At 51.2% G+C, this 25941-nt stretch overlaps 2 protein-coding genes across 2 annotated transcripts; both read right to left on the reverse strand.

Moving 5' to 3' along the window:
- Positions 1-1133: 1133 nt before the first annotated feature.
- SUV39H1 (SUV39H1 histone lysine methyltransferase) lies at positions 1134-13628 on the reverse strand. The gene is made up of 6 exons (XM_063083785.1): positions 13576-13628; positions 11337-11482; positions 9257-9919; positions 3509-3655; positions 3296-3425; positions 1134-2579 (listed from the first exon to the last, which is right to left on the reverse strand). The coding sequence occupies exons 1-6, from the start codon at positions 13592-13594 to the stop codon at positions 2446-2448; spliced, it is 1239 nt and encodes a 412-aa protein (XP_062939855.1). The 5' UTR covers positions 13595-13628; the 3' UTR covers positions 1134-2445.
- A 4593-nt stretch (positions 13629-18221) lies between these two features.
- Positions 18222-25001, reverse strand: WAS (WASP actin nucleation promoting factor). The gene is made up of 12 exons (XM_063084237.1): positions 24840-25001; positions 24356-24496; positions 23192-23278; positions 22989-23091; positions 22830-22871; positions 22684-22737; positions 21755-21929; positions 20928-20970; positions 20575-20728; positions 19956-20362; positions 19585-19699; positions 18222-18277 (listed from the first exon to the last, which is right to left on the reverse strand). The coding sequence occupies exons 1-12, from the start codon at positions 24969-24971 to the stop codon at positions 18222-18224; spliced, it is 1509 nt and encodes a 502-aa protein (XP_062940307.1). The 5' UTR covers positions 24972-25001.
- Between the last annotated feature and the right edge of the window lie 940 nt (positions 25002-25941).

Here is a 25941-nt window from a genome sequence, read left to right on the forward strand (position 1 = left end):
CAAGGAATGATTTAAGGATCTGTGTTCAGTGTGAGGTTTCTTAGGTGTTTGGGCAGTCTGTGTCCATCATGTGACAGCTCAGCTATTTGGAGGTCTGTCCCAGGATGTGAAGTCTCTGAGCAGTTTGGAAGTCAATGATCAGGGTGTGCAGGCTCCAAATAGTTTGGGTAGTGCTGTTGCAGGTTGTGAGGCTTTTGAGATGTTTGTGCATCTGTCACAGAAGGAAAGTTCTCTGACACATGTAGGGTCTGAATCCCAGTATATGAGGCAGCATGTGAGGTCGCAGAGCTGTTTGGGAGTCTGTGGCCCAGTTTCAGTGAAACCTGTTATTTGGTGTGTCTAGCTCTGAGCAACATGTGTGTGTGCATCCCAGGGTGTGACACCTCTGAGAGACTTGGGGTCAATATGCAAGGTATAAGGTCTATGAGCTGTTGGAAGGCCTGTGTCCTAGGTGCCCCGTGTGTGAGGTCTCTGGGTTTGGGGATCTTTGTCACAGGATATGAGGTCTCTGGGCTGTTTGGGGTTTTGTCACCTCTGTGTGAGGTCTTTGAAATATTGGGGTTATCTGTGTCACATTCAGGCTGACAGATGATAAAAACAAGTAAGTCTTTGAAACATCGTCCTTGTTCTCTGCTTTACATCCTGGAACATATAGGTGCTCAATAAATACTTGCAGAAAAAGCTTCCCCAGCACACACAAACTTTTCTTTTTGAATGCAGCAGGCAGGCTTTGGGTTTAAAGCCCCTAAAAGCAGGGAGGTTCCAGCTAGAATTTGAACACATTTCTATATTTCCCCTGAATTTGTTTCTTTAGTTACTTCTGTTTGCTAATGGCAAGTGATAATGGTTTGTCCATTTAGACAGCAATGGATTTAGTTGCTTTTCAAATGCATTCTAAAATTAAAGTATAAAGCAAGCTTATTTTAGGTCAAGATGTTACGTAGATGATGGTACAAGTGGTATGCTGTGGGGGCCAGAATTGGGAAGATTAGATCAAATGGCTGAGGTTTAAGGAACATGTTCCTGGGCAACTCCCACCCACACAAAGTCCTCAGTCCCCTACACCTTGGTTTGTTCAGCCAAAAATTCATTTTATTGATGCCCACTCCAGGCTGGGTAGGGCTGAGGGGTATACAAGAGGAGAACCAGATTCAGTCCATGCCTGAAGGTCTGGGGGGTGGGGGGGGAGGCCGGGACGGACACACAAACGGACAAATAGATCTGGCATCTGGTAGCAGGGCATGTAGTCTCACATAGGGGCACTCTGGGCACAGGTAGTCAGGAAAGGCTTCCTAGAGACCTCACAGGGGTGAGGGAGCAAAGGGCGAGGCAGCCATCAGAACCTTTGCCTTTTGTACATTTGTAGGCAGGTAACTCTTGAGACCAGTGGACCTGGGATGAGTGCAAAGGGCTGGGGTCTGGGGCTGGCAGGCAGCAGGAGCTCACCTCTCACTTCACCATCCCCTAGTGGGTAAGCGCGCGCCCCCCCCCCCCATTCTTGGCATATACTTCACCTTTTGCCCTTTCCTGGCATCCACCTCTGTGGTTTTCAAGGCTTCCCTGAGACAATCCACGTGGACCAGGTGCTCTACCCAGTGCCTGGTGCCTCATCAGCATCCCGTCAATGTGCATTATTTTATTGTCCTAAGTGCTATCTACGGACTATCTAGGTCTTGATTCCAGCTCTGAGTAGTCCCAGCAGTCCTCACACCTAGGTCAGGGCTCCCAGCCCTGTCAGAGCCCCTGAGAGCCCCGGGTCCCTTCCCTGCACTTCCTGAAGGCAGGGCTCCATCCCAGCCCAATGCAGGACTGGCAAAGTCTGGACTGCCTTCCTCTCACTAGTCAGTGGGCCACAGGCATCCACCCCCTTCTGGTGGCAGGTGGGCATCCACTTCTCAGATGTGCAGCCCTGAGCTCTCAGGGCCAACATTTGCCAGCACTGTAAGCACAAGCAGAGACCCACCCTTCTTTCACTAGTACAGCACTGCTGTGGTCGGGCTGGGACCTCTGGCTCGGATGTCTGCCTGCCCTGGGGTTGCTTCCCTGTACCCTTGGGGCAGCAGGGAGGAGGCCTGCAACAGACCCCTCAAGCTCCAGGCAGAAGCAGGTGCAAAAACAAACAACTTTCTATTCTGGGGTGGGGCTTACCCCTTGGACCTCCTTGACTGGCCATGAACCCCAACTGCAGAAAGCTCTGATGTCTAAAGATTGCTTCTGAAGGTGGGCAGGGATTTGTAAGTGCAACCCACGGATGGGGCTGGGACAGGGAAAAGGGGCCTCCTGGAGGTCGGTCCTCCCCGCAGCTGCAGCTCTGAACGCGGAGCAGGTGGGAGCAGGTGGGGCAGGCGGAGGCCCTGGCAGTCATTCCTCAACAGGAGGGCAGCAGTGGGGGAGGGCAGGCGGCTTCAGGCCTCCTTAGTCAGTCTGGCCTCAGACTTCTAAGGGCTAGAAGAGGTATTTGCGGCAGGATTCAGTCCCACACTTGCATTCAATACGGACCCGCTTCTTGGGGGAGCCAGGGAGCCCAGCCAGGCCAAAGTTGGAGTCCATGCGGGTGCTCTCCATGTCCACGGGGTCCACTGTGGAGTCATAGCCAGGGAGGAAGGGACTTGTTAGAAGGCCTGGATAAAGCCTACCGCTGCCTACCTTTTTTACCATAAGAACCAGGGATCTTGGGTACTGGGAGCAGGTCTGGGATCTGAGGTAGGAGGGGGTCTGAGGGCTGGTGGTTTGGGCCTAGGGCCATGGCTCAGCAGTGGAGGGGCGTTCAGGCCAGGGGTTGAAAGTGGCTGGGGGAGACAGGGCTGTCAGAGAACCAAGAGGGTCATGTCAGGGGGGCATCAGGAATGGAGGGCCACCTGGGCATCCAGAGGGGCATGTGAACTCTCCTGCCAAAGATCCACCCTTGATTGTCTCAGAGGTAGCTAGTTTATCAAGAAGAGGACTTGTCCAGAGGCTTGGAATGAGGAAGGGCAAAGGGGGGTTAGGAGTGGGGAGGAGCTGGGGTATGTGGCAAGTACAGATTAGAGTCAGGAGGAGTGTCTTAACTCTCCAGCCAAACGTCCTCCCCCAGGAATCTTGGCAGAAGTTTGTATGGGTGTCTCAGGGTTGGGGTTCGGGGGCTAGGACTGAGGGGACCCCTAAGGGGTGGGCAGGGGTCTAAGAATCCAGAACGGAGACAGGGAATCAGGAAGAGCATCTTAAAGCTCCAGCTAAAGAATTTCCCTTGGTTCTTCTGAGTGACTGGTATGCTTTGGGGAGGGGTGCCCTGTCCCCGGTCTCTTGCCACCCCCACCTTGCATGTTGTAATCAAAGGTGAGTTCCTCGCCTGCCCGGATGGTTCTTGTGGCAAAGAAAGCGATGCGGGGCAGCCGCTCATCAAGGTTGTCTATGAAGACGTTGTACACCTGCAGGTTGGGGTCACACTGCAAGAAAGAACAGTGGGAGAGTGAAGAGGGGGCCCCAGCCTGCCCCTCCTGACCCCCTACCCATTTGTTGGGGTACCCACACTGTGGTTGACAAAGTGGGAGATGTTGCCATAGTAGGCGGCATCCACGGTGTACACATCCTCCACGTAGTCCAGGTCGAAGAGGTAGGTGGCACCCTGGCGGTCGTAGATCTGGCCCCTCCGCTCCGCCTCCTCTGAGGTAATGATCTGGGGAAAAGGGCCATGGGAGTGGGGAGATTGGCCACAGAGGTTCAGGAGAGCCAGCAGGGCCCCCGGGAAGAGAAGAACAAGAATGAATGGTGAGCAGTAGGCACCCCACCCCATGACCACATGGAGGGCGGCAATGCAGGGTCTGTCAGCACTTCTCAAGGGCCTGGGCCTCAGCTGCCACCGCCTACCCCTTCTCAGCCTCTGGATGGAATGAGGCATCTCTCAACATAGTTAAAGGAAAGAAAGCAAGCTCTTCCTCCTGCTGCCCATCAAGAACTGCCTGAGGATTCCCAGAGCCTCTCATACTCTTGGGACCAAGCAAGAAGCAGGGAGAAAGAGAGAGAGAGAGACTGACCCAGAGAGAGAGAGACCGACCGACCCAGAGAGAGAGAGAGAGAGAGAGAGAGGGAGAGAGAGAGACTGAGACCCAGAGAGAGAGGGAGGGAGGAAGGGAGGGAGGGGGAGAGAGACCGAGACCCAGAGCAGGGCAAGGGCAAGAAAGAAAGAGATCCAGGGTACAACAGACAGAAAAAGTGAGAAGGACCGACTGATTCAGGGCAAACAAGCGTAGGCCAGGGTGAGAGCCACAGAGAATGAAGGGGAGAGTCCTAGGACAGTGGGGAAAGAGACTGAACGAACAGGAAAGAGACTCAATAGAGACAGTGCTGGAAACAGAATCTTAGCATGAGAGACCCAGATCCAGAGAGAAGACCAAGACCCCCTGAGAGTCAGAGATGGCAAGAAAAAGGCTGAAGCCAAAAATTTAAGCAACAGAATGAGAGAGAGAGGGAGAGGAAGGGAAGATGAAAGAAAGGAGACAAGAGTCTGGGTGAGAAGCCCTCCCTCAGCCACACACAGTGCCAACACCTGGTGTTGAAGATGCAGTAGGCCTAGCCCCAACCTGGCCCTGCCTCCCAAATACTGTCAGTGGATTCTCCATCCCACCCTGGCTCCAACGAAGCTCCCTCTTTCCCCTGGGGCCAGCGAGTACAGCCTTCTGGCAGCCACAAGTGTAGCTGCCCATGCCTCTCTTGGGGTGAGAGGCCCACTGTACCCAAGACTGCCCCTTCCTCAGCTGAGGGTGCCCCTAGACCAGGGCAGGTCTCATTTCCCATTCCTTGGTTTCCTACCACCTCTCTGCCCAGCCTTAGAGATAAGTGCCAAAACAGTGCAGAGCACACAGGAGACATGCAATGACTGCTATTTATTAACCCAGTGGACTGTCTTCTGGCCAGGTGGTGCTCCTACAGGCAGCTCAGTCTCTGTCCCCACACTGCTTCTTCCTTTCCTCTCCCTTCCTCAGAGACCCACTACCCACCCCCCACTGACACCGGGCATGAACCCGGGACTCCTTTCCTGCTCATCCTCATGCAGGCAGGTGACCATGCTCTTCTGACTCCTCCACCAGGACAGCCACACTGGTGTCCTCACTGTCTCCTTCCTGCCTCTTACGCTGTCACCTCCAGCCCATGCTTCAGCTCCACTCCTTGAGGAACCTGGGCTCCTCCACACCCAATTTTTCTATTTACTCATTCATTCAGGGGGGGTTTATTGACACCCACCCTGTGTCTACTCCTAGCTATCAGGGATCATAGTCTGGTGACAGAGGACTCAGATACCCACAGTGCAACATGTTGATCAGGAAACACAGGACTTAGGGCTCAAGGGGGAATGAAAAGAAATAACATCCCCTAAAGCAAGCTGTAGATCATAAAAGGGCTTTGACACCAGGCTGAAGAGTGGGGACTCTCTCCTGAGGGACACAACAGGAGCCACTGAGGCATTTTGAGGTGACAGGTCAAGGTCAGCCACCCTGTACCTCCTGAAGAACACGTACTCTTCCTTGTGGCCTCAGCTCAAACAGATGTCACTTCTCCGAGCAGCGTTCCTCAGCTTCTGGGTTCCCACTCCTCCCCAGAAGCTGGCTGCCCTGGATTAATTAAGCCCTGGGGTCAAAGGGCAGCCTCTCCCAGGCCCCTGAGCATGCTGGGTGGTGGCTGAGCCATCTTTTCAGTTGTAGCCCTCCGCAAGCCAGAGGGAATGACCACATCTCTCCATCTTCCTGCCTGTTCTTGTTCTGCCCCTACCTGCTTACCCAGTCGCAGCAGGAGTGAGTCACACCGCAAGCCCTCCAGGGCACAAACAGTTCCTTCTCTCTCGGCTTCTTTTCAGTCCCACTCTGTAATGGTTGTTCCGCCCTGAAAACTCGGAACAAATCAGTCCACGTCCCTGTTCCCTAGCAGCTCTCCAGAATGAGTGGGGAAGACAGGCTGTAAGTTGGCAGCTTGGAAAAGGTGCTGATGTGAACAGGAATGAGAAGGCCTGGAGACAGCTGCTGCTCTGCCCCCTCCTGGATATGGGATCCTGAATGTTCTCTCTGTGCCTGTTTCCTCAGTCAAGAGAAAAATAAAAAGGGCCACCAGGCCTGGCACGGCAACAGTTTTAGACACTTGGGCCTTTATGTTTTTACACACTCTACTAGCTTTGTGACTCTGAGCAAGTTTCTACACCTCTCTGGGCCCCAGTTTTCTCATCTGTAGAATGGGAATGACAGTGACAAAATCCCAACCTGACAGGGGCTGCTATAAAGATCCAATGAGATCATGGATGTGAAAGGTATTTTTGGTTTTTTTTAGGACACTGAGAAATGTAAGTAGTTATGTATTACCGTATCTTGTTGAAATCTGAGGTACACTCTTAGGAAACACTGATAATTAAATGATACACCATCATTTGATTAACTAATTAAGGCCCACCTTCATTTCAGAGATGTTAAAACATGAAAGTGATGCATGTTTTAGAATGAGTAAAATATGCTTGCTCTCTCTGCTGGGCACGGGTGGGAATATTCTGCAAGAATGGGGAAGGGTGGAAAGGAGGGAAGAGCAGCTCCTGGGGAGGGAACTGTGGTGCAGGTTGCCCGCATCCTGATTGTAGAAGGGTGGTACGGCCTACGGATGGGGGGATGTGCCCTCGGTTACATTACACTTTGGCAGGGCTTGAGACAGCACCACACAATCAGGTAAATTAATATTTCTGCAACAAAATCTATGAATATTCACCCCAAGTGGGATAAAGGCTACAAACAGGCCTCCGTCGGGTCAGGCTGGGCTTTGTGGCCAAAGGGGTTACAAAAAATCTTTGGTTTTCAGTGAATTTTGGATTTTCTGAATTTAGCTTATGGCTAACATTTATATAAGACTTACTGTATACTGAACACTGTTCAAGTGCTTCTTCTAAGTGCATCACACATAACAACTCAGTTCATTCTTATAACAAGCAAATGAGGTGGGTACTATCATCGTTCCCATTTTACAGATCAGGAAATTGAGGCACAAAGTGGTTAAGTGACTGCTGATGAGTGGTGGAGCTGGGATTCAACCTCAGGTGCCCAGGCTCCAGGGTCTACCCTCCTAACCGCTTTACTATACTGCCTCTTTGGGGGGGAGGGGGTGTGTGGGAAGATGACTTCAGCTCTGGCAGCGGTTGGGGGTCTGTGGCACCACCAGGAGGACCTATAGGTATGAGGGCGCCAGAGGGGGGCCTGAAAGTCACCAAACATGGCAAGAGGGAGGCCAAGAAATAGTGCGGAGAATATATGGAGAGTGGGAAGGGTGAGGATGGGTGAGAGGGTCCTTGGAAACCCTGATGTTTCTGGCGTAGAGGAGTAAAGACACTAAGAGAGCAGTCAGAAGAGTATCAGGCTCAGGAGACTGAGGCTGCCTGGAAGCGTAGACTCTTCCTCCTCGACTTGTCAAGATCACTGTGGTAGACAGCTTTTCCTCCAGCCGTCAGCACAGTGAGGTTCAGATGCTTCCTGCTCTGGACAGCCTCTAGGACTGTAGGGTCCTGTGGGGTCTGGACACTTCCTCCTCTAGACCTCTGGGCCTCTGGGGTAAGGACACACCCTCCTGCAGATGGTGAGGGTCCCTTTGAGGGTAGGACACCTCCATAGTGTCAGGACACTGAAGGTGTGGACACTTCCTCCAGACTGTCAGGCTGCTCTTGGGTGTAGACCTGATCGTCTCCAGACTGTCCAGATTCCTCTGGGGTGAGGACACTTCTTTTTCATGACTGTCAGGACAGCATGGGTGTGGACATTTCCTAAGTCAGACTGCCAGGTTCCTCTAGAATGTGGAGAGCTCAAGCTCTTCCTCAAGGTCATCAGGGCCACTCAGACGTGGACACCTCTTTTGCAGATTGTCAGGGTCCCTCTGGATGTGGACACCTCCTCCTTCCTCCAGAATGTCAGGTCCTTTGGCATATGGACATTTCCTCCAGCAGACCATCAGGGTTTCTGGGGTGTTGCCGTCTCATCCAGACTGTCTGGGTAATCCATGGTGTAGATTACTCTGCCTCAAGACTCTCTCTGTCCCTCTGAGATCTGACCCTCTCTACCTTACAGTTCCTCAGGGCAGGAGCCTCTCCTCACCATCAGTGTCATTACTACAGTGTGAACACCCTTAAGTGTGTGTCCCTCAGACCAGCTTCTGTGATTTCCCAACCATATCACACCCATAAGGGACCTATGGAAATATATGGAGGTATTTGGTGTTGTCACCATGACAGGACACACTCATGGATTTAAATGGTCAAGGTCCAGGGATGCTAAATGTCCCCCAATACATGAGACCATTCTACATAACAAAGAATCACCCCCACTCCAAATACCCATCACGTCTCACCTTAGAATGCGACACTTTCTGTTGCAGACACTTGCTAGTTATTTGCCCAGACTCCTTTTGTTTTCTACCTGGGCACGAGGCTAAAGCACACTCCCCCACCTCCTTTGTACTGAGGCAAGGCCTGGCCCATTAGAAACCTTCCCTTCTATTCTCCACTTGGCCCACCTGCCAGGCAATGCTGAGGATGTAGTGGCCACTCGAAGGCTCTAAGGCATGGCCAAGGCACAAAAGGAAAAGAGGCTACGGAAAGAGCCAAGTGGCTGTGTGAAAGTATATCTACCTAAACACCCGCACTAGACTGTTCCATGAGCAAACAAATTTCGAATGTGAGAAGCCACTAAGATTTGGGGGTTTATTACAGTGGATAACCTGCCTGATATAACCAGCTTTTCCCCAGTGTCCTGAAAGTCTAGAAGAAGAGGTAGCCAACCTCTGTCCAAGGCATGTCTACACCCTACTCCAGACTGTTGGTGTTCCTTTTGTGCAGACTAGGAAAAGGCGCTCCTTCCAGGCAGACATTGCTTGGTGATAAGATAGACCCTTGTGAAATGAAGAAGTGCCTCTTCAGGTAATGCAACCCTGTGGCAGACCACATGGCCTGTTAAAAGGAATGCTGCCTGATCTCAGTTCCCACTTTTCTTCTTTGCTAGGTACCTTTAAGAAGTCAACCCAGTCAGGAAGTATTTCAATGTTCTTTTAGCTACCGCCATGGCTGTGCTGGTGTGTACCAGCTTGGAATGATAGTCCCTGCCAGGATGTCCCTATGACACTCAGATCAAATCCGCAGGAATCATAAATGTCCCCCAAGGGGAAAGCAGGGAGTTTCAGGCACACAGTGAGGAGAGCTGGGCACACACACTGCCAACACATGGTGGGAAGAGCCGCACACACACACCCGGTCCTGTCTCCCTACCTCTCCCACGTACTCCATGACGAAGCTGTTCTTGCGGATCTTCTCCAGCGTACGGACGCCCCAGCCACGCCCATCATCTGTGCGGAAGATGCAGAGGTCATAGCGGATGCCCTTCTGTACCACACGGTTGGGGCACTCATAGCCGCAGCGGCAGCGGGAGTTGCACTCATAGATGGGCAGCCCAGCTCGCAGCCGCACCTGGCCCTGGTCATTGTAGGCGAACTTGTGCAGTGATGCCCCAGGGCAGCAGCCTCCAGCGGGTGCCCACAGACAGTCCTGGCACTCACAGCCCACAGCCACCTGGTTGAGGGTGATGCCCTCGCCAACACGGTACTCATTGATGTACACGAAGGCCCGCGGGGGGCCGTCCAGGTCCACCTCATTTTCCACAGTGATGCGTCCCAGATGGCTGCGCTTGGCATTGAGCTCCTGCTCCCAGCGTCGCAGCGCCCGCCTCTGCTTGGCCTTCTGTACCAGGTAGTTGGCCAAGCTTGGGTCCAGGTGCCGGGGTGGCTTTGACCGGTGGTGCCTCCGGAGCAGCTCTCTTTCTAAGTCCTTGTGGAACTGCTTGAGAATGCGCACACACTTGAGATTCTGCCGTGGCTCCCAAGTGCTCTCTGAGTCTGGATATCCACGCCACTTTACCAGGTAATATTCCTGTTCCTGTTGGGAGGCAGGGGGGTGGGGGCACCATAAGTGGTGAGACCTTTGGGCCAGCCCTTGTGGGGCTTCCATACCAAAGCCAATGGATAACATCTGCCACACTCCATTTCTGAAATGACTCCATGTGGTGGTTAAAAAGTATGGGCTCTGGGGGCTGGCTGGTTAGATCACTTGGTTAGAGCACGGTGTTATAACACCAAGGTCAAGGGTTCAGATCCCCATACCGAGCAGCCGCCAAACAAAGGTGGGGGGGCTCTGGAGCGAGGATTACTAAATTCATGAAGTTCAAATCCTGCTCTCCCCATTACTGCTCTGTCCAAATTCCAACTGTTATTTTAATCTCCCAAAGCCACGCCCTCCCGTCTTCCTGTCACCAGCTCCCTTCTTCTAGATGGTCAGTACCAAACTCCTGGAGCCATCCTTGACTTCTCTTTTGCTCACACTCCCCATATCCACCCTCAGCACATCTTGTCAGCCCCACTTTCAAAATACATCCAGAATCTGACCCCTGCAAACCACCCTCACTGCCACCACTGTCATGGCTCGTCTGGCCCCTGGCAGTAGCTGGTCCTCCCACTTCCACCCTCACCCCCTACAGGCTGTTCTCCACAGAGCAGCCAGAAGGAGCTTTTATTGCTGAGAGGCAGCCCTAGGATAGACTTGAGCAGCACAGGTTCTCCACTTAGACACCCTGGGTACAAATCCTGAGTCTGCTGTTCCCTAGCTGTAATAGCCTTGGGTAAGTTATTTAGCTTTGCTGGGGTTCAGTTCCTTCATGAATATAAGAAAACAGCTAACATTTTTCTGTAGCAGGTACTGTTATAAGCAACTTACATGTATTATTAACTTATTTATCACAATGCTATATGAGGTAGATACTACTAGTCGTCCCCATTTTACAGATGAGGAAAATTAAGTACTGAGAGTTTGGGTACGTAGGCTGGGGTTACAGAGTCCGAATCTGAACCCAAGCCTCCTGCCTCCAGTTTGTTCTCTTAACTCTCCTGCCATTACCTCCTTTGGCAACAATAACAGTTCCTACTTCGCATGTGGTTAGGGGGATTAAATGAGTTTCTGAGAGGAAGTGCCTGGCATGCTGAAAGTGCTCAATAACCATTAGCTATCATCATCTGCACGCCTGGGCTCAGCCTCCTCTCAATCTCTGCAATAGGTTTGTATTCCTAGGGAGGCGGGAAGAGAGATTTACTTGGGAATTCATTTTGGTTCCTGCCCCCCTCAGAAAGCCACTTATAAAAGCCTACCTATAAAATGGGGATAAAAGGGTCTATTCATTTTATTTTTTCAGGATCAGAGAAGATTCTCTTTGGAGACAGATGCAAGCACTGGGGGGGGCAAGACAGCAGGGAGCTAAACTTGAGACCAGCCCCCTCCCAGGGCACGGCCACCGCAGACTCACGCGGATCTTCTTGTAATCGCACAGGTATTCAACTTCAAAGTCATACAGATTCCTCTTAGAGATGCCGAGGGCAGGGCAGGAGAGCTTGGCCAGGCGACACAGGTCCTGCAGCTGATTCCAAGAAGACTTGCAACACACAGTGCAGCCTGGAACAAGGGGGCCAGAAAGAACCATTACAGGGCAGCCTGACCAGGCCAGGGGTCAAAAGGGACCCCAGCTCCTCCCTGGGACACCCCAAGAACTGCCTAAGAGCCAGGAAAATTTAATCCACAGGCCTTCCTGTTGAGACTCTTCTGCAACAGAAATATGTCCTTGAACTCCAATGCTTACTGCCCAAGGCTACTCCTGGAGCAGTGGGCCTCAAAGTGGAGTTTGTAGCATGGATTGTTCTAAAGGAATCTATTCCCAGAGCTTCACACTTCCCTTCACTGTTCCTAAAACTGTCTGCAAACCTGCACTGGGTTCAGGACCTGATCACCCTCTCTCCACTTTGCAAAAGAAAAAGAACAACCCACCATCTCAGTAGGGTGTATTGCTTCAAGGGGGGTGGGAGGGGGGGATTGGATAAAAACCCTCCTGGTTACCAAAGGCCTAACTGGAAAGACTGGTCCTCAATCTCTTATCTGAAACTCTGGGGTCAGATGTGTTTTGGAATTCAAAATTTTCGGATTTCACAAGTGTAGTTCTAGGTATATCACATACATTATCTAACACCCCCAGCGTGGTCAGGGGCATCATGTCATAGTCAAAACACATTAATAGTTCTGCAGCAAAAATATGAATTTTCCACATTAATCAGGAGAAATAAGGATGTAAAGAGAGCCTCACTGAATAGTTCCACCTTATAATCTACTTTGCCATGAACGGTGCCAAATTTAAGGAAAAGATTTCAGTTTTCAGGACTTTTTAGATTTTGGAATCATGAATAAGAGATTGTGGAACGATATTACATTACAGGAAGCTTCCCTGAATGATTAGTCTGGGTGCCTTAAACCCACAAGGTATATTTTTTCACTCTATATTTTGACTTTCTGTCTCATCCACATTTCCATGAAGGGTAAAGCTCATCCACAGGGGCATGCTCTGAATTCAGGAACAGGCAAAGCAGTATAGATTAGTGACATCGATTCTTTTAAATATACCTGGAATGTTTCTGGGGTTACCAAACTTTTTCAAGACACACAGATTTTAAAAATATGTATTTCTTTCTGATTCAAGGCACATTCTTAATGTTGCTTTAGAAGCCATTTTACCAAATCATGTCATAAAACACTCCAAGTGTAGTCAGTCTTCATCCTATTTCATCCTTTTAAAATGTTTAATATTTTCGACCTCCCATTACAGATATCAAACTTATTGAAACCCATGGTGAGATACTTTGGTTGTTATCCTAAAAATGTACAAGAGCTTTTCAAAATTAGGTCTTGTGCACTCCCGGCTCCAGTGAGGCGAGGCCTAGCCGGGACCCTGAGCCTGTGCCCACGTTTTCCTCGCCCTGCGCTGTCTCTCCCTTCTGAAGCCCTTAACTGGCATTTGAAACCCCATGGAAGAGGTCCCGGCTCACGTCTCCAGCTGCTGGCTCCGCACTGACCACAGCGGGACTCTCCTAGCCCTCAGAGGTCCCCTTGACACCTGTGGAACCCATGCTCCGTGCAGCTTTCCTCGCACAGAGGAGCCCCCAACACAGTCACTCCTGTCTCTGCAAATGGGGAGTCCAGCTCTATTAGGTAGGCTGCATTCCCCTCTTCTGTGGGGAATCCTCCACTCCAAACCCTTTCCCTATCAGGATGAGAGGAGCTACTCTCCCCGCGAAGAGTCCCCTGTCCCCCATTCTAAGGGGGGATCCATCCCCCTTCTCTTCCCTCCCCTTCCGGCATCTCGCGTGGACACCGAGCTGGTAACGGTCACCGGGGGCTGATTTTCCCGCGCGCGGGCGCGGCCTCCCCGACTAGCCCTCGCGCGTGCGCGCGCTGCTCCAGTCGCGACCTGTAGCGCGCGGCCCCCTCCCGCGTCCCCACTTAGTCCTGCGCCCGCCGCCTTCGGAGGCGCGCGCCCCCTCCCCTCAGCCCCGCCCAGCCCCGCGCGCCAGGCCCGCGCTCCCCAAGCCCCGTCCTTTCCGCGCGGGGCTTCCGGCTCCCGGCTCCGTGGCCTCGGACGCCGGCGCCGCGAGCTCGTGACGCCACCCCTTCAGCCCACTCCACTCGGCCGCCGGCCCGCGCCTCTGCCGCCACTGCTTCACCTTTTAAATTTTCCGCCATCTTTCCCCACGGCTAACGACATTCGGGCCTAGCCGGCCTCGCGAGAAGAGAGCTCGCGCGGGCGTGGCCGGGAATACGCAGCCTATTGGCCGCGCCTCGCCGCGAGCAGCGCCCGCGCGGACCAACCGGCGAGCCGTGACCGGACCCCTCCCCGCCGCCCGGCTCGGTCCCGGAGGATGGTGCTCGCCGCGTTTTCCCAGAGTGCGTCTGGGCGGCGGTGGCGGCGGTGGCGGTACCCGGGGGTGCCCGAGTCCCTGCCCGTCCGCCGGTCTGTCTGTCACGCCGGGAGCCAATCACGTCGTCAGCCGGTCATGCGGGGGATTCTCCGTCCTGTCAGACCCCTAATTACCACCGTCAGTCAGTCCGTCATCACATTTTAACCCCAAGCAGGCCGTGACTGTCAGGGTGGACTAGCGCCGCATGCATCTGCTCAGCCGGTCACCCGATTCCAATCAGACAGTAGGTCAATCCTCCCAGGCAGGGGTCTAGTCAGACCCCCGCTCCCCATTCCCACTACCCGTCAGTGAAGAGCAGCATCCATTTGTGTTCTCGGGCCAGCTGCGGTTTCCTGGAGGCAGGCACTCAGCGCTGTCAGTCAGCGGCCTGTCATCCCCGCAGACCGTCCTGTCTACACACTCAACCAGTCCAGCAGCCCCCGTCTCCCTCTACTCTGGCCCTGGGACCAGCGGCCACTCTCTCTGGGGAAATTCTCTCATGAGTTGTTCCTCATTCACACTACGATCCTGTCACAACACCCAGCTAGGCCCTCAGAGCAAATGGTCAAAACAACTAGAGGTATGATTACGCCTCCACGCCATGTCAGTGGGTCAGCCCGTCTGTCACTTCTCAGGCCACTCATCCCCACCATCGGTCAGTCCGTCAACAGCCTCTGATGCAGTAGGCCCCTCAGGGAGGCTGGGAGTCTATCAGGGCAAACAGTCCATAACCACACACACAGCCATGGAGTCAGGCAGCCACACTGATCCTGCCCTTGGTCAGTTGGCCCGTGACTCCAATCTGCCCCTCATCTGTCATCAATTAGCCAGGTGACAGCATTCTCAGTATCCGAATGACCATACTGTCTATGCTGGTGATCAGTCAGTCAGAGCACCCAGCCAAGCCCTCAAACATGCTGTGATTCAGGTAGGGTGGATGGTTGTTCAACAGCAATTCCTCCTCAGGGTGTCCCTCCTTTATACAGCACCAGGTGTGATTCCTAGCAATAGTCAGCTATTCACAGAGTACGGCCTCCCAAACCTCCCAGGCTGGCAGCGGCACCACAGGTCATCAGCCAGACGGCCTGTAAGGCCCTCAGGAAGCTGCCTGTCTTTTCCACTGTCAGGCCACCAGCCCCAGCTAGTCCTAGGCGGGCTGTCATTCAGTTAGATGTTCAGTACCTTCCAGCATCAGGAAACCGCACTGGCAGTTCCTCAAATTGCCCCTCTCCCTGTTGCTCCGTGAGTTATAGAGTCAACCAAATGGTTATTTCTGTCTGCCTGCCAGTCCAGCTGTGAGCTGGTTGGAGAAATGGCTCCTAGGTCTGAAATGGCATGGTAGCCCCTTCTTGCCATGAGTGGAACAGTCAACAACCTAAGTCCCATCGTGCACCCCCTTCCCTCCCTTATTCCTTCTAGGACAGTCAGGTGCTGCTTCTCACATGCCTCCAGTCTCCTTGGGGAGGCAGGGCCCTCACACTCCCAGGGGTCTGGGAGACCCATCCAAGCCACAAGTGTAGTTTAAGACATGACCTCTGCCTGTCTGGATTTGGGGGTAGATAAAGGGGTCTGTGAGCATCCCTTGGCCCTCCCCAAACAGTATAACGTAGTGGGTAAAAGCCTGGATTCTGGAGCCTGGCTACCTGGATTCATACCCCAGCTCCACCACTTACTGAATTGTGTGACCTTAGGCAGTTTCTTCATCTGTAAAACCCCAGATGAGTGACGGTGGGGTGGGTGTCTCTTGTTCATCTGCAAAATGAATCTTTCTGGATTAACACCTTTTCAGGAGACCTCAAAAGTAAAAGGTCCTATTATCTTATTATTACTGTGTCTCACTCCCAGCCCATTTGTTCATTCAGCATTAATTTAGTGCCCACTGTATATATGAGGGGTCTTCAAAAAGTTCATGGAAAGATTCGTATTATCTTTTAATTCTATTTTTCCATGAGCTTTTTGAAGTGCCCTCATACTGCCTTGCCCAATGCTGGGGCCAGTACAAGATTTTATCCATTGCAAGCTGCACAGGTTTGACCTGTTTTAATGTAAACCTCATATTGGAGTGTAACACACATTCAGAAGAATACACAGACCATGGATGAACAGTGTAATGAGTTTCCACAAGTGAATATGCAGAATGCAGGTTAAGAAACATCATCTCCAGCCAGGGCTCCAGAAGCATTTGATTTTTTAACATTTCTGAAATCAGCCTGCGTATTACAAGTACTGGTGAGTCATGATTTAAATGGCAGCACTTTTTTGTCTTTCTTAATGATCCATAAAATAATTGTGCGTTTTATAATCAATGGTGACTCATGTTCAGTGAAATCCAGTAACAACAACAAACAACAACAATAATAGCAAGTAACATTTATAGATGCCTACAAGGAGCCAGGCACCTTGCAGACATAATCTACTTCAGTTCTTGCTACAGCCCCGTGAGGTAAGCATTTTTATCCTCATTTTAAAGATTATGGAAACTGAGGCCCAGAAAGGTCGAGCAACTTGCTCACAGTCAATTCTTTTACCCCAAGTCTGTGCCTGCTCTATCAGTGCTCATGGGGTTCAGAGGTCGTGTGATGGAAGGTCTTTGCCAGGACAGTCTGCCAAAGGGGTCCCAGAACACTGGATGTGTAGGGTTTCTGTGGGGGAGTGGGAAGTGATACTGGCAGGCCCTTCCTGGACTCAGTGCCTGCCTGCCTGCCACCTGCCCAGGGACCTGGCTGGGTGGGGTGGGGAGTGGAGTAGGGGCAGGTGAAGAATAATGAAAAAATTAAAGGAAATCTGAGACTCCCTCCTTTTCTAGCTCCAGGGGAATTCCCCCTTCCACAGCAAGCCAGCTCCCACTCCCCCGACCCCCCCACTTCCTCCCTCACCACTCCCACCGCCTCACTCATTTCTTCCATCCCTCAACACCCCACCCCTACTGGCACCTCGATGGTTTAGAAATTCTTCCACTGATCTTGTGGAAGAAGCCTGCCCTCTCTGGATTACCCCTCACCTTTATCTTCCTCCCCTCTCCCTTCCTCTTCCTCCTCTACAGGTAGGATATCTGAGGTCTCAAATCCATCAGATTTCAGAAATGGGAAGGGGTAGGAACCTCAGTTCTTAGCTTTGATGTACAAGAGTTTCTAATTACTCCTCTGGAAATAGCTTTAAACACCAGGGACAGTTTTTTCTGGGGGAGCAAGTCCTGGGAGTGGGGGGGGGAGGGTGGTGACCCAGTGGGATCCCAGTTGGAAATCAGTTACATATTGTTACCCCCGTTGTACAGATGAAGAAACTGAGGCTCAGAGGTGAGGCATCTTGCCTGGGTTCCTGAGCAGATCTGTCTGATTATTAAGTCTTTTCCTCTTCTGTTGTAATTGGCCAGTGTTTGGTTTGCACTAGGAAATAGGCAGAGCCAAATCTTAAGACTGAGAGGGAGATCTGACCCATCAGGATCCTGGTGTGTGAGTTGTGTGTACATGGAGAGTGGGGAGGTCTGTAACTGATTGTGCTCTTAATCTAGCATCGTATCTATTGAATGATTTTTAAAACAATAATGAAATGCATCAATGAGTAAATGACTCTCTCACTTATTTGCCACATCCTGCCTCACACCAAGCTTTTTCTCACCTCAGGGCCTTTGCACTGTCTGTTCCCTCTGCCTGGTGTGCTTTTCCCCCAAATATTCTCCTGGCTGACCCTTCTCTCTCTAGGTTTAGCACAACTGTCAACTCCTCCAAGTGGCCTTCCCTGACCACTCCATATGAATATTGTTTCCCCTTTATCTCTGCCTTAGCACTCCATTGCACTTATCACAATCTGTAACTATCTTTTATTTTTATTTGATTTTTTGTTTCTTGTCTGTCTCCTCCCCTAGAATATCAGTTCCACCCCATGAGAGCAGTAATTTTTGTCTGTTTTTTTTTCCCCCCACTGCTGTATCCCCAGCCCCTAAAATGGTGCCAGGCAATAAACGTTTGTGGAAAGACAAGGGCAGAAGGAAACAAAGAAATGTGGGCTAAATGACTGAGAGAATGAAAGAATGAATGTATAGTACACATAAGTCCAAATAAATAAAATGGGATAAATAAATAAAAGAGACTTCTAAAAGAACCCCAAATTCCCACATTTGGAATGTAAGCAAACTGAAATTTAGAGAGACAAAAAGACAATTCTTTTATTTTTGTTTAAAAATCCTTGTGTGAAGAGAACTGAGAAATTTCGTATAAAAGGGGCCCTGGGTATTGCTGGGATGAGTGTGGGGGCCAGGCAGGGATAACAGCATTGGAGGGGTTGGTGGGGAAGAAACAGGGCTTGGGGGCCTGGAAGTAGGGACTGGAGGGCTGGGATGGCAGGGTGGGCACAGAGCAGGTGGAGAGGGAGCCGTTGGCCTGCGGGGAGGAGCGCAGGGGTCTGTGGCTGACTCAGTCATCCCATTCATCATCCTCATCCTCATCACCGGCCTTGTCCTCTCCTTCGTCTAGAAGGAGAGAAAAAGATGCAGAGTGGGACTCAGGATGGGTGAGAGAGTTCAAAGGCCCTGGGTGTTGGGGGAATCCTAGGGCCTGGGAGGTGAGGACTTGGCCTTGGGGGTGCTGAGGTCTCCTGCTAGAGGAGGGAGAGTTGGAGTTTTTGCTTGGGACAAGATAGGGATTATAGTCAGGATCTAGGTTCTAGTTGGAGTTGAAGTTAATATTGTCAAAAATGTGATTAGTTGGGATATTGTCACAGAAAGCATTAATGTTAACCCTTTCAGTTTAATGCTTGTCACTTAATAGGAAGAATTTAAGTATTATTAGCAAAGGTGGGGTAATTTATTATTGTTTCATGTAGGTTAATGTTAATATTGTTGACACATAATGGGGTTAATGATCTATCACTGTCAAAAGATGAGGTTAGTTATAGTGTCATATAATGGACTCGTTAATCTTGTGGACACACTCTGGGGTTAGTGTTTTTTTTAAAAGATGACCGGTAAGGGGGTCTTAACCCTTGACTTGGTGTTGTCAGCACCACGCTCACCCAGTGAGCTAACTGGCCATCCCTATATGGGATCCGAACCCGTGGCCTTGGTGTTATCAGCACCACACTCTCCCGAGTGAGCCACGGGCTGGTCACATGGGGTTAGTGTTAATATTATTGTCAGAGCTGGAGTTAATTATATTGTCACATAATAGGTTTAGATTAATATTATCCTCATATAATGGGTTAATGACAATATTGTTGACACATTAGGAGATTAATGTTAACATTATGGTAAAAAGATTGGGTTAATTATAATATTAATGTAAATCTGTTGATGCATGGAGTTAAAGTTTATATTATTGTCAAAGATGGGGTTCTTTATAATACTATCATCACATAGTGGGCTGATGTTAATAGTATTGAACATATGGGATTAATGTTCATATTGTGAACATACCCTAGCATTAATGTTAATATTACTGTCAAAGATAGAGTTAATTATATTATTGTCACATAATGACTTAAGATTTTCAAAAAGGATTGATCCAAGATTCATGTTAATGCTGTCATCAACAGATGGGGCTAAAGTTGGCCGGTTAGCTCAGTCAGTTAGAGTGCAGCCTTATAACACCAAGGTCAAGGGTTCAAATTCCTGTACCAGCCAGCCACCAAAAACAAAACAAAAGAAAAAAACACAAAAAGCAAACAAACAAAAACAACAGATGGGGCTAATGTCACTTTCAGTGGTGACTGCTTGGGGTAGTTTTCAAGCCAGTGCTAGCCCTAGGAACCAGGTTCACGGTCTTGGCAGGATAGGCTCACCGGAGGAGTGGATGGCTCTGCTTCTCTTCTGCATCACGTGCATCAGGGCCCCCACCAGCCCCTCTGAACTCTGAGGTGGTGGCTGCAGTGCTGAGCTCTCTGGGACCCCAGGGGTCTGCAGCAAGCAGGGTTTAGCACAGACAGCTCAGAGCCTGTGAGAGGGGTATTTCTCCCCACCCCTTCTTCTTTATTTCTCCTTCCACACACTCCAGGTCCCCTTCAAGGCTCCCCACCAACCAACCTCCCAACCCTATACCAAACACAAAGAGCCTAGCACCCCCATTAGTCTTGGCCTCAGCCCCCCAATATCCTGACTTGCACAGGACATCCCAGAGTCCCAGACCCCAATCCTCTGTCCTGCCCATCCTCACCTTGTTCAGCTGAATTCCCTGCCGGATTTGATCCAAAAGTGCCCCCCGACCCCCACCAGGGGCCAGGCCCCCCCCAGGTGCTGAAATAGGAGTGGGAAGGGGTGGGACTGGCCCATCCCTGGAGCTGGGTGGTGGCGGTGGTGGTGGCGGTGGTGGTGGTATGGGCGGCCCCCCAGCTCCAGGGGGTGGAGGGGGAGGTGGTCCAGAACGTCCAGTGGCTGGAGGAGGTGGTGGTGGAGGGCCCCCTCGGCCTGGGGGTGGGGGTCCCCGGGGCATTGGTGGTGGTGGGGCACCCCCCAAAGGCACAGGGGGCAGTGGACCAGAACGACCCTTGTTACCCCCCACATTAGGGGGCCGGGGGCGCTGGTTTCCTCCTCGGGATGGCGGTGGGGGCGGTGGAAGTGGCTCTGTGGGGGGAAATAACACATAGCTGCGATTATTATCATTTCCTTCTGAGCTTCGGTTTTGCTCATTTGTAAAATGGGTACCTCAACTGACCAACTTCCTATTACAGCAGTATAGGGGTTTCCATGAAGACTGAGTGACTTCAGCGTATCTGTTAGATGTCAGCTGCCAGGGCTGGAGAAGAAGGGGGTGTATAGAAGGGCGGGGGGCTCACCCTGGCGCCTCATCTCCTGCCGCACAGCTTCCAGCCCACCCTGGTCCTCAATGAAGTCATAGATGAGTTTGGAGGTCTCAGCATCTGTGAGCTGGGCCTCACTGATTCCCGCCCTGGAGAATAGGCTCCGCAGATCCGGGTCTAGGTTGTTCACCTGCCCAGGTAGAAAATGGCCGGGGCAGGAGTGAAGGAATATGGTGAAGAGGGAAGGGACACCTTATCATTGGGTCCATACCAGCAAGAGATCTGAAAAGGGTGTGAGAAGGGTAGGGTCTGGGGTGGGGTCTGAGCAGTGTTCTACGGAAGGGTGGGTGGAAGTTGTGTGGGGTCCAGGGGACTTTGGAGTTACTCACGTCAAATCCATTCTGGGGGTCCCACCCCACGTGGCTGACATGTCTGGGGGAGGTGAGGAGACTCCAGTGAAGCTCCACTGCCCTTCCTTCCCTCCCTTCCTAGTGAAGCCCTCTTGCCCTCTCCTGCCCAGAGGGACTCTGAAGGACCAGAATTAATGAATGAGTCTGAATGAGTGAATTAGTGTGAGCAGGAGTTATGGAATTAGAAAGGGTCCATAGTTTGTGGTGCTGATCTGTCCACCCATCCCTCTTTCCACCATCCATCCACCCATTCGTTTGTCTACCTATCCACTCACATTTACCTGTTGGGACACTGATCTATCTCTCTACCCATCTGCCCGCACATGTCTGTTTACCCCTTTGTCCACCCATCTGTCCTCACACACACCTGTCCATCTACCTATCCATCTACCCATGTACCCACCTTTCTATCCACTCATTTTTCTACCCATTCAACCACACACTTCTGTTCACTTACCCACTGAACTGGCCATTCATCCATATATCTGTCCATCTATCTATGCCCATCCACCTTGTCTGTGAACCAATCAGCCTGCATATCAGTCTGTCCACACACTCATCCAACTCACCCATCCAGCTACCTGCCCACTTCCCATCCACCCATCCACCTATCCATCCAACCACATATCCATTCATTCTTCAACTCATTCATTAATTCATGCACTCATCTGTTTATCCACCTATCCATCCATTCACCAACTTACCTACCAGCCCACCTCATCCACCCATACATTCATCCACTCCCCCACACATCCACTTCCCCACCAGCCCAGGGATCTGTGGGCCCACTGGGGAGAGGTTCTCACTTGAATCCACTGGGTGCACCAATATCAGCCTTGCTGATCTTCTTTCTTCCTGAGCGCTTCTTATCAGCTGGGCCAGGTCCAGGTGCTGGGAGCCCACGGTATCGTGAACTTGTGATATCAGGGTTCTGGATGTCCACTGTCACCAGCCCCAGAGACAGAGGGCCAGCTGATGGGCCTGTGAGGAAAACAGACTGGACCATTGACCCATTTACCTACCAACCAAAACATAGGGGCAGAAAACAGGGAGAATGTTGGGATAGTTTGTGTGTGTGTGATGGTCATGGAGAGAGTGGGGGAGGGGATCCAAGTAGGGTCTATGGAGAAGTGCGTGGATTCTGCAAACCATTCATACATTCACTGATTCACTCATTTATTCATTCACTCATGCTTATCACTAAGTATTGACTCATTCATTCATTGACTCATTGCCTAATTTGTTAAGTTATTCATTCACTTACTCAGTCATTCATTCAATCATTGCTTTCTTCGCTGACCAAAATTTTGTCATTTATTCACTTATTAACTGTTCATTTACTCTTTCATTAATTCACTCAATCATCCATCCATTCATCCATTTGTTCCCCTACCCATTCACCTATACATCTATACATCAGCCTTACATCTACATATCTATTTATATTTTCATCCTCTCATCAACTCCCCCACTCAGTTGTCTATTTACCACCAATCCACCCACCCACCCATCCATCCACACATCCATGCACCTGTTCATCCATCCACATACTCATCCACTCACCCACTTATCCATTCATAAATTCATCCATCTACCCATCTGTCTACCTACTCACTCATCCACCCATTCACCTGGCCATTCACCCATTTATGCACCCATGTAACTACTCACTCACTCATCCACTCACTCCCCCACCCACCACCCATCCAGAAAACATGGAAGAATCAGCACTCACCCCCTTGGTCTCCACCTGGGTGTGGGGGCAGGGGTGGGAGGCCCCCTCTTCTCTCTGGGAAGGTGGAATGGGTAGAGAACTATGACCACCTGCCACAGGTTCCTGAGCTAGCCCCTTATTACCCCTACTTGCACTAGAGGACTCACCTTCATTGGCGGGTGCTGGTGGTGGGGGTAGCTGGTGTCTGTCTGTGGATAAACAAGTGGATTGCAAGCCAGAACCACCACGAGGGTGGGGCTTTTCTAGCTCCACACGCTTGCACTCACTTCTGCCCAACCTCCTTTCCTCCCCTAAGGCCTCCTCACCTCCACTTTGCCTCTGATTCCTTTTTTGTATCTTCTCTTGTACCAGGGCCTGGAAGGCCTGGGCCTCACCCTCGTCTGCAAAGTTGAGCCCCGCTTGGCAGTCCTGCACATGCCTTGGGGTCAGCAGCCTTCCAGCCCCCCCCCAACTTTCCCATCTCCTCCCCACACCCCAACTGAGGTGCAAGGGTTGGTTGGTCACTTACATCTCCAGTGAAGGTGTGGAAGAAGGGGGTAGGAGTGGAATAGACCAGCTGTGAGTATAGCTCCTGTTCCCAGAGCAGCCGGCCAGCCTGGAGAGATGCAGGGTGGGGGACATGCTGGCAGTGAGGCGCGCCCTGGGTGGCAGGCCTTTGTTATCTGGGTGGGGAGCATGGTATCCAGATTTGGGTCTCCAGGGTCTGATTTGGAGATTTTCAGCTCAGCATCAGAGTTGGGGGTCTAGGTGTCAGATGTGGAAGGTTGGGGTACAGTCTAGAAGTTAGACACTGCTGTGAGAGGTTTGGATTTGGGATTCAGGTCCCTAGATGTGGGAATTAGGGGCTTGCATTTGAGAATTTGGGACTCCAGTCCTAGGAGATTGAGGCTCATTCAGACTCAATTCCACTCTTGACTCCCTTCATGGCAGGTAAGGTTTTAGTATTTGGGAGTCGGGGTTGCGATTTGAGGTTCAGACATATAGACCTGAGAGTTTGGGGTGAGTCCAGCCAAGGTATGTGCAATTTGGAGTTTGTGGAGCAGAGTTATGGCTTAGGAGTTTGGTCAGTATTTGACACCCCTGAGATCTTAAAGTTATGCTCAGTTCATCTTCATGGGTTTAGAAGAATGAATTTGGGGTTTATGCCTGGAAAGCTCAGGTTGGGGGTTTGTGGAACAGATTTTTTTTGCTTAAGAAATACCTTAGTATTTGAGTTTTAATATGGGAATTCTGGGGTCCATGCTGTGGGTTTAAAAGGACAGATTTGGAGTTCAAGACTCAATGGAATATTCAGGTTTGGGGTCTGTGGAGCAGATTTATGATTTAGGAACTAGGTGAACATTAAGGGTTCAGGAGTTTTGATGGGGGATTTTTGGGGTGCAAAATGTTGAGTTCAGAACAGATTTAAGGTTCAGGTATAAATACAGTGCTCAATTTTTGGAGTTTGTGGAACAGATTAGCCTTAGGAGGTATACTAATATTAGGGGCTTTACAGATCTTGATATGGAGATGCTGGAGTCAGTCATTGCAGACAGGCAAACCAGAGTTTGGGATCTGGGTGTCTTTGGTTCTGGGGCTCAGGGGTTCACTGATCTGGTCCAAGGGCTCGGGGCTATGGATACAGATCTGGGTTTGTGGGTTAGAACTGGTTTGCATGTTGTGGGGGGGTCACCTGAAGGCTGTAAAGGCGGATGAAGTAGGACTTCTGGGGATTGTCCTTCACGAAGCACACAGCCCCACAGTGCTCCTTGGTCCAGTGCTCAGCTCCAGGGGGCAGCGCCAGGTACAGCTGAACAACTGCAGTGGCCAGCGTCTGGGAGGGGAGAGTAAGGGTTAGTGGAGTCTGGGAGGGGGTAGCCAGAGGGTCTTGGAGCCATATCTGGTCCTTCCTTGCCTGTGGCTGTCATGGGCCTAAAGGAAGAACTGCAGCCAGAGAGAAGATGAGTAGACATCACGATCTTCCTGGGTTGGGTGAATGATGGTGAGTGGATTCTAGCGGAGGAGATGATGGAGAGAGAAAGGAGGAGGGGGAAGAAGGGGAGAAAGAGGAGGAGAGGGGAAGGATGGGGAAGATGAGGAGGGAGGAGGAGAAAAAGGAGGAGGAGAGGAGGAAGAAAGGGAGGGAGACAGGGAGGGCAAGGAGACCCCCAGCTCACCAAGCATTTTCGTCCGAGCATCTCAAAGAGTCTTTGGTTCTCGTGGTCCTGGAGGAGGGTGGAGGGTATGTTCTGTTGAACTGCTGATCCTCCTCGGCCCCCGGGCCTGCCTCCCATAGGGCCCCCACTCATGGTGGCTTCTGCCCTTGTCCTCTCCGGCTAGGCTCTGGGTACTGGGTAAGAAGAGGAACTTCCGCAGTGAGCAAGGGAACGGGAAGTGCAAAAAACCACCACAAATGAAACAAGTCCTGCAGGGGCCTCTCAGTGGCCCTGTGTTCCTCCTCCCTGACAAGATTGGGCCCTCCTCCCCCAGATAGGGGCTCTCCTCCATTTGACTGGTTAGACCATCCTTTTGACCAGCTCAGGTTCTTCTTTCTCTCTGGGAGCCCATCTCCCCCTGACTGGCTCAGACCTTCCTCCCTCTGGCTGGCAGCGAGAGCTGAGCCATCCGCAATACCTCTGCAGGGCTCGATGTGGCGGAAAATAGTCATGGGGCTGGGTGGCCTCCTTCCTCCTCAAAGCACCCAGTTAGCCTGGGCCTACGTCCAAGGCCCCTGGTCCTAAAGGGTTACTGCATTAAAATTTCCCATTTAATTATATAGTGAGCCCCTGTGATCCCACCCTATCCTAAACCCCAGACACTGCCAACCTGTTGATTAGAGCAAGCCCCTACCTAGTCTTAAAAGGCCACTGCATTCGTTCATCTGTGATTTTTGTTTTGTTTGTGGCTGGCCAGTGTGGGGATCCGAACCCTTGACCTTGGCGTTATCAACACTGAACTCTAACCAGCTTAGATAACCAGCCAGCCCTGCATTCGTTCATTTGAACGCTGCTCGTTGAGTGCTGTGTGACCAGCACATCTTCAGTACGTGGCACAAACTAGACACTCAATAAATGTGTATTGAAGGGACGAATGAGGGACTAATAATAATGTCTAATTTGATTTAGTGACTTCTGAGAATTTTCTAAGTGCTTCACATTTATTAACTCATTTAACGTTCACAGATGACCCCATGAGGTAAACAGTACTGTTATCCCCATTTTACTGATGGGGAAGCTGAGGCCCTGAGAAGCTTAGGTAACTTGCCCAAGGTCACACAGC

Source organism: Cynocephalus volans, chromosome X, assembly GCF_027409185.1.
Source record: "Cynocephalus volans isolate mCynVol1 chromosome X, mCynVol1.pri, whole genome shotgun sequence".
NCBI lineage: Eukaryota > Metazoa > Chordata > Mammalia > Dermoptera > Cynocephalidae > Cynocephalus > Cynocephalus volans.

Bases quoted from the DNA above. Each gene is read 5' to 3' on its own strand.
- SUV39H1 (XM_063083785.1), bottom strand. The intron at 3,656-9,256 runs GTAGGGAGACAG...CCTTTTCCCCAG, and splicing joins TCATGGAGTACGTGGGAGAG to ATCATTACCTCAGAGGAGGC. The intron at 3,426-3,508 runs GTGGGTACCCCA...TCTTTCTTGCAG, and splicing joins CCCACTTTGTCAACCACAGT to TGTGACCCCAACCTGCAGGT.
- WAS (XM_063084237.1), bottom strand. From the start codon at position 24,971: ATGAGTGGGGGCCCTATGGGAGGCAGGCCCGGGGGCCGAGGAGGATCA. The intron at 22,738-22,829 runs GTGAGTCCTCTA...CCACCTTCCCAG, and splicing joins ACCAGCACCCGCCAATGAAG to AGAGAAGAGGGGGCCTCCCA. The intron at 21,930-22,683 runs GTGAGTGCTGAT...TTTTCCTCACAG, and splicing joins CCCAGGTGGAGACCAAGGGG to GCCCATCAGCTGGCCCTCTG.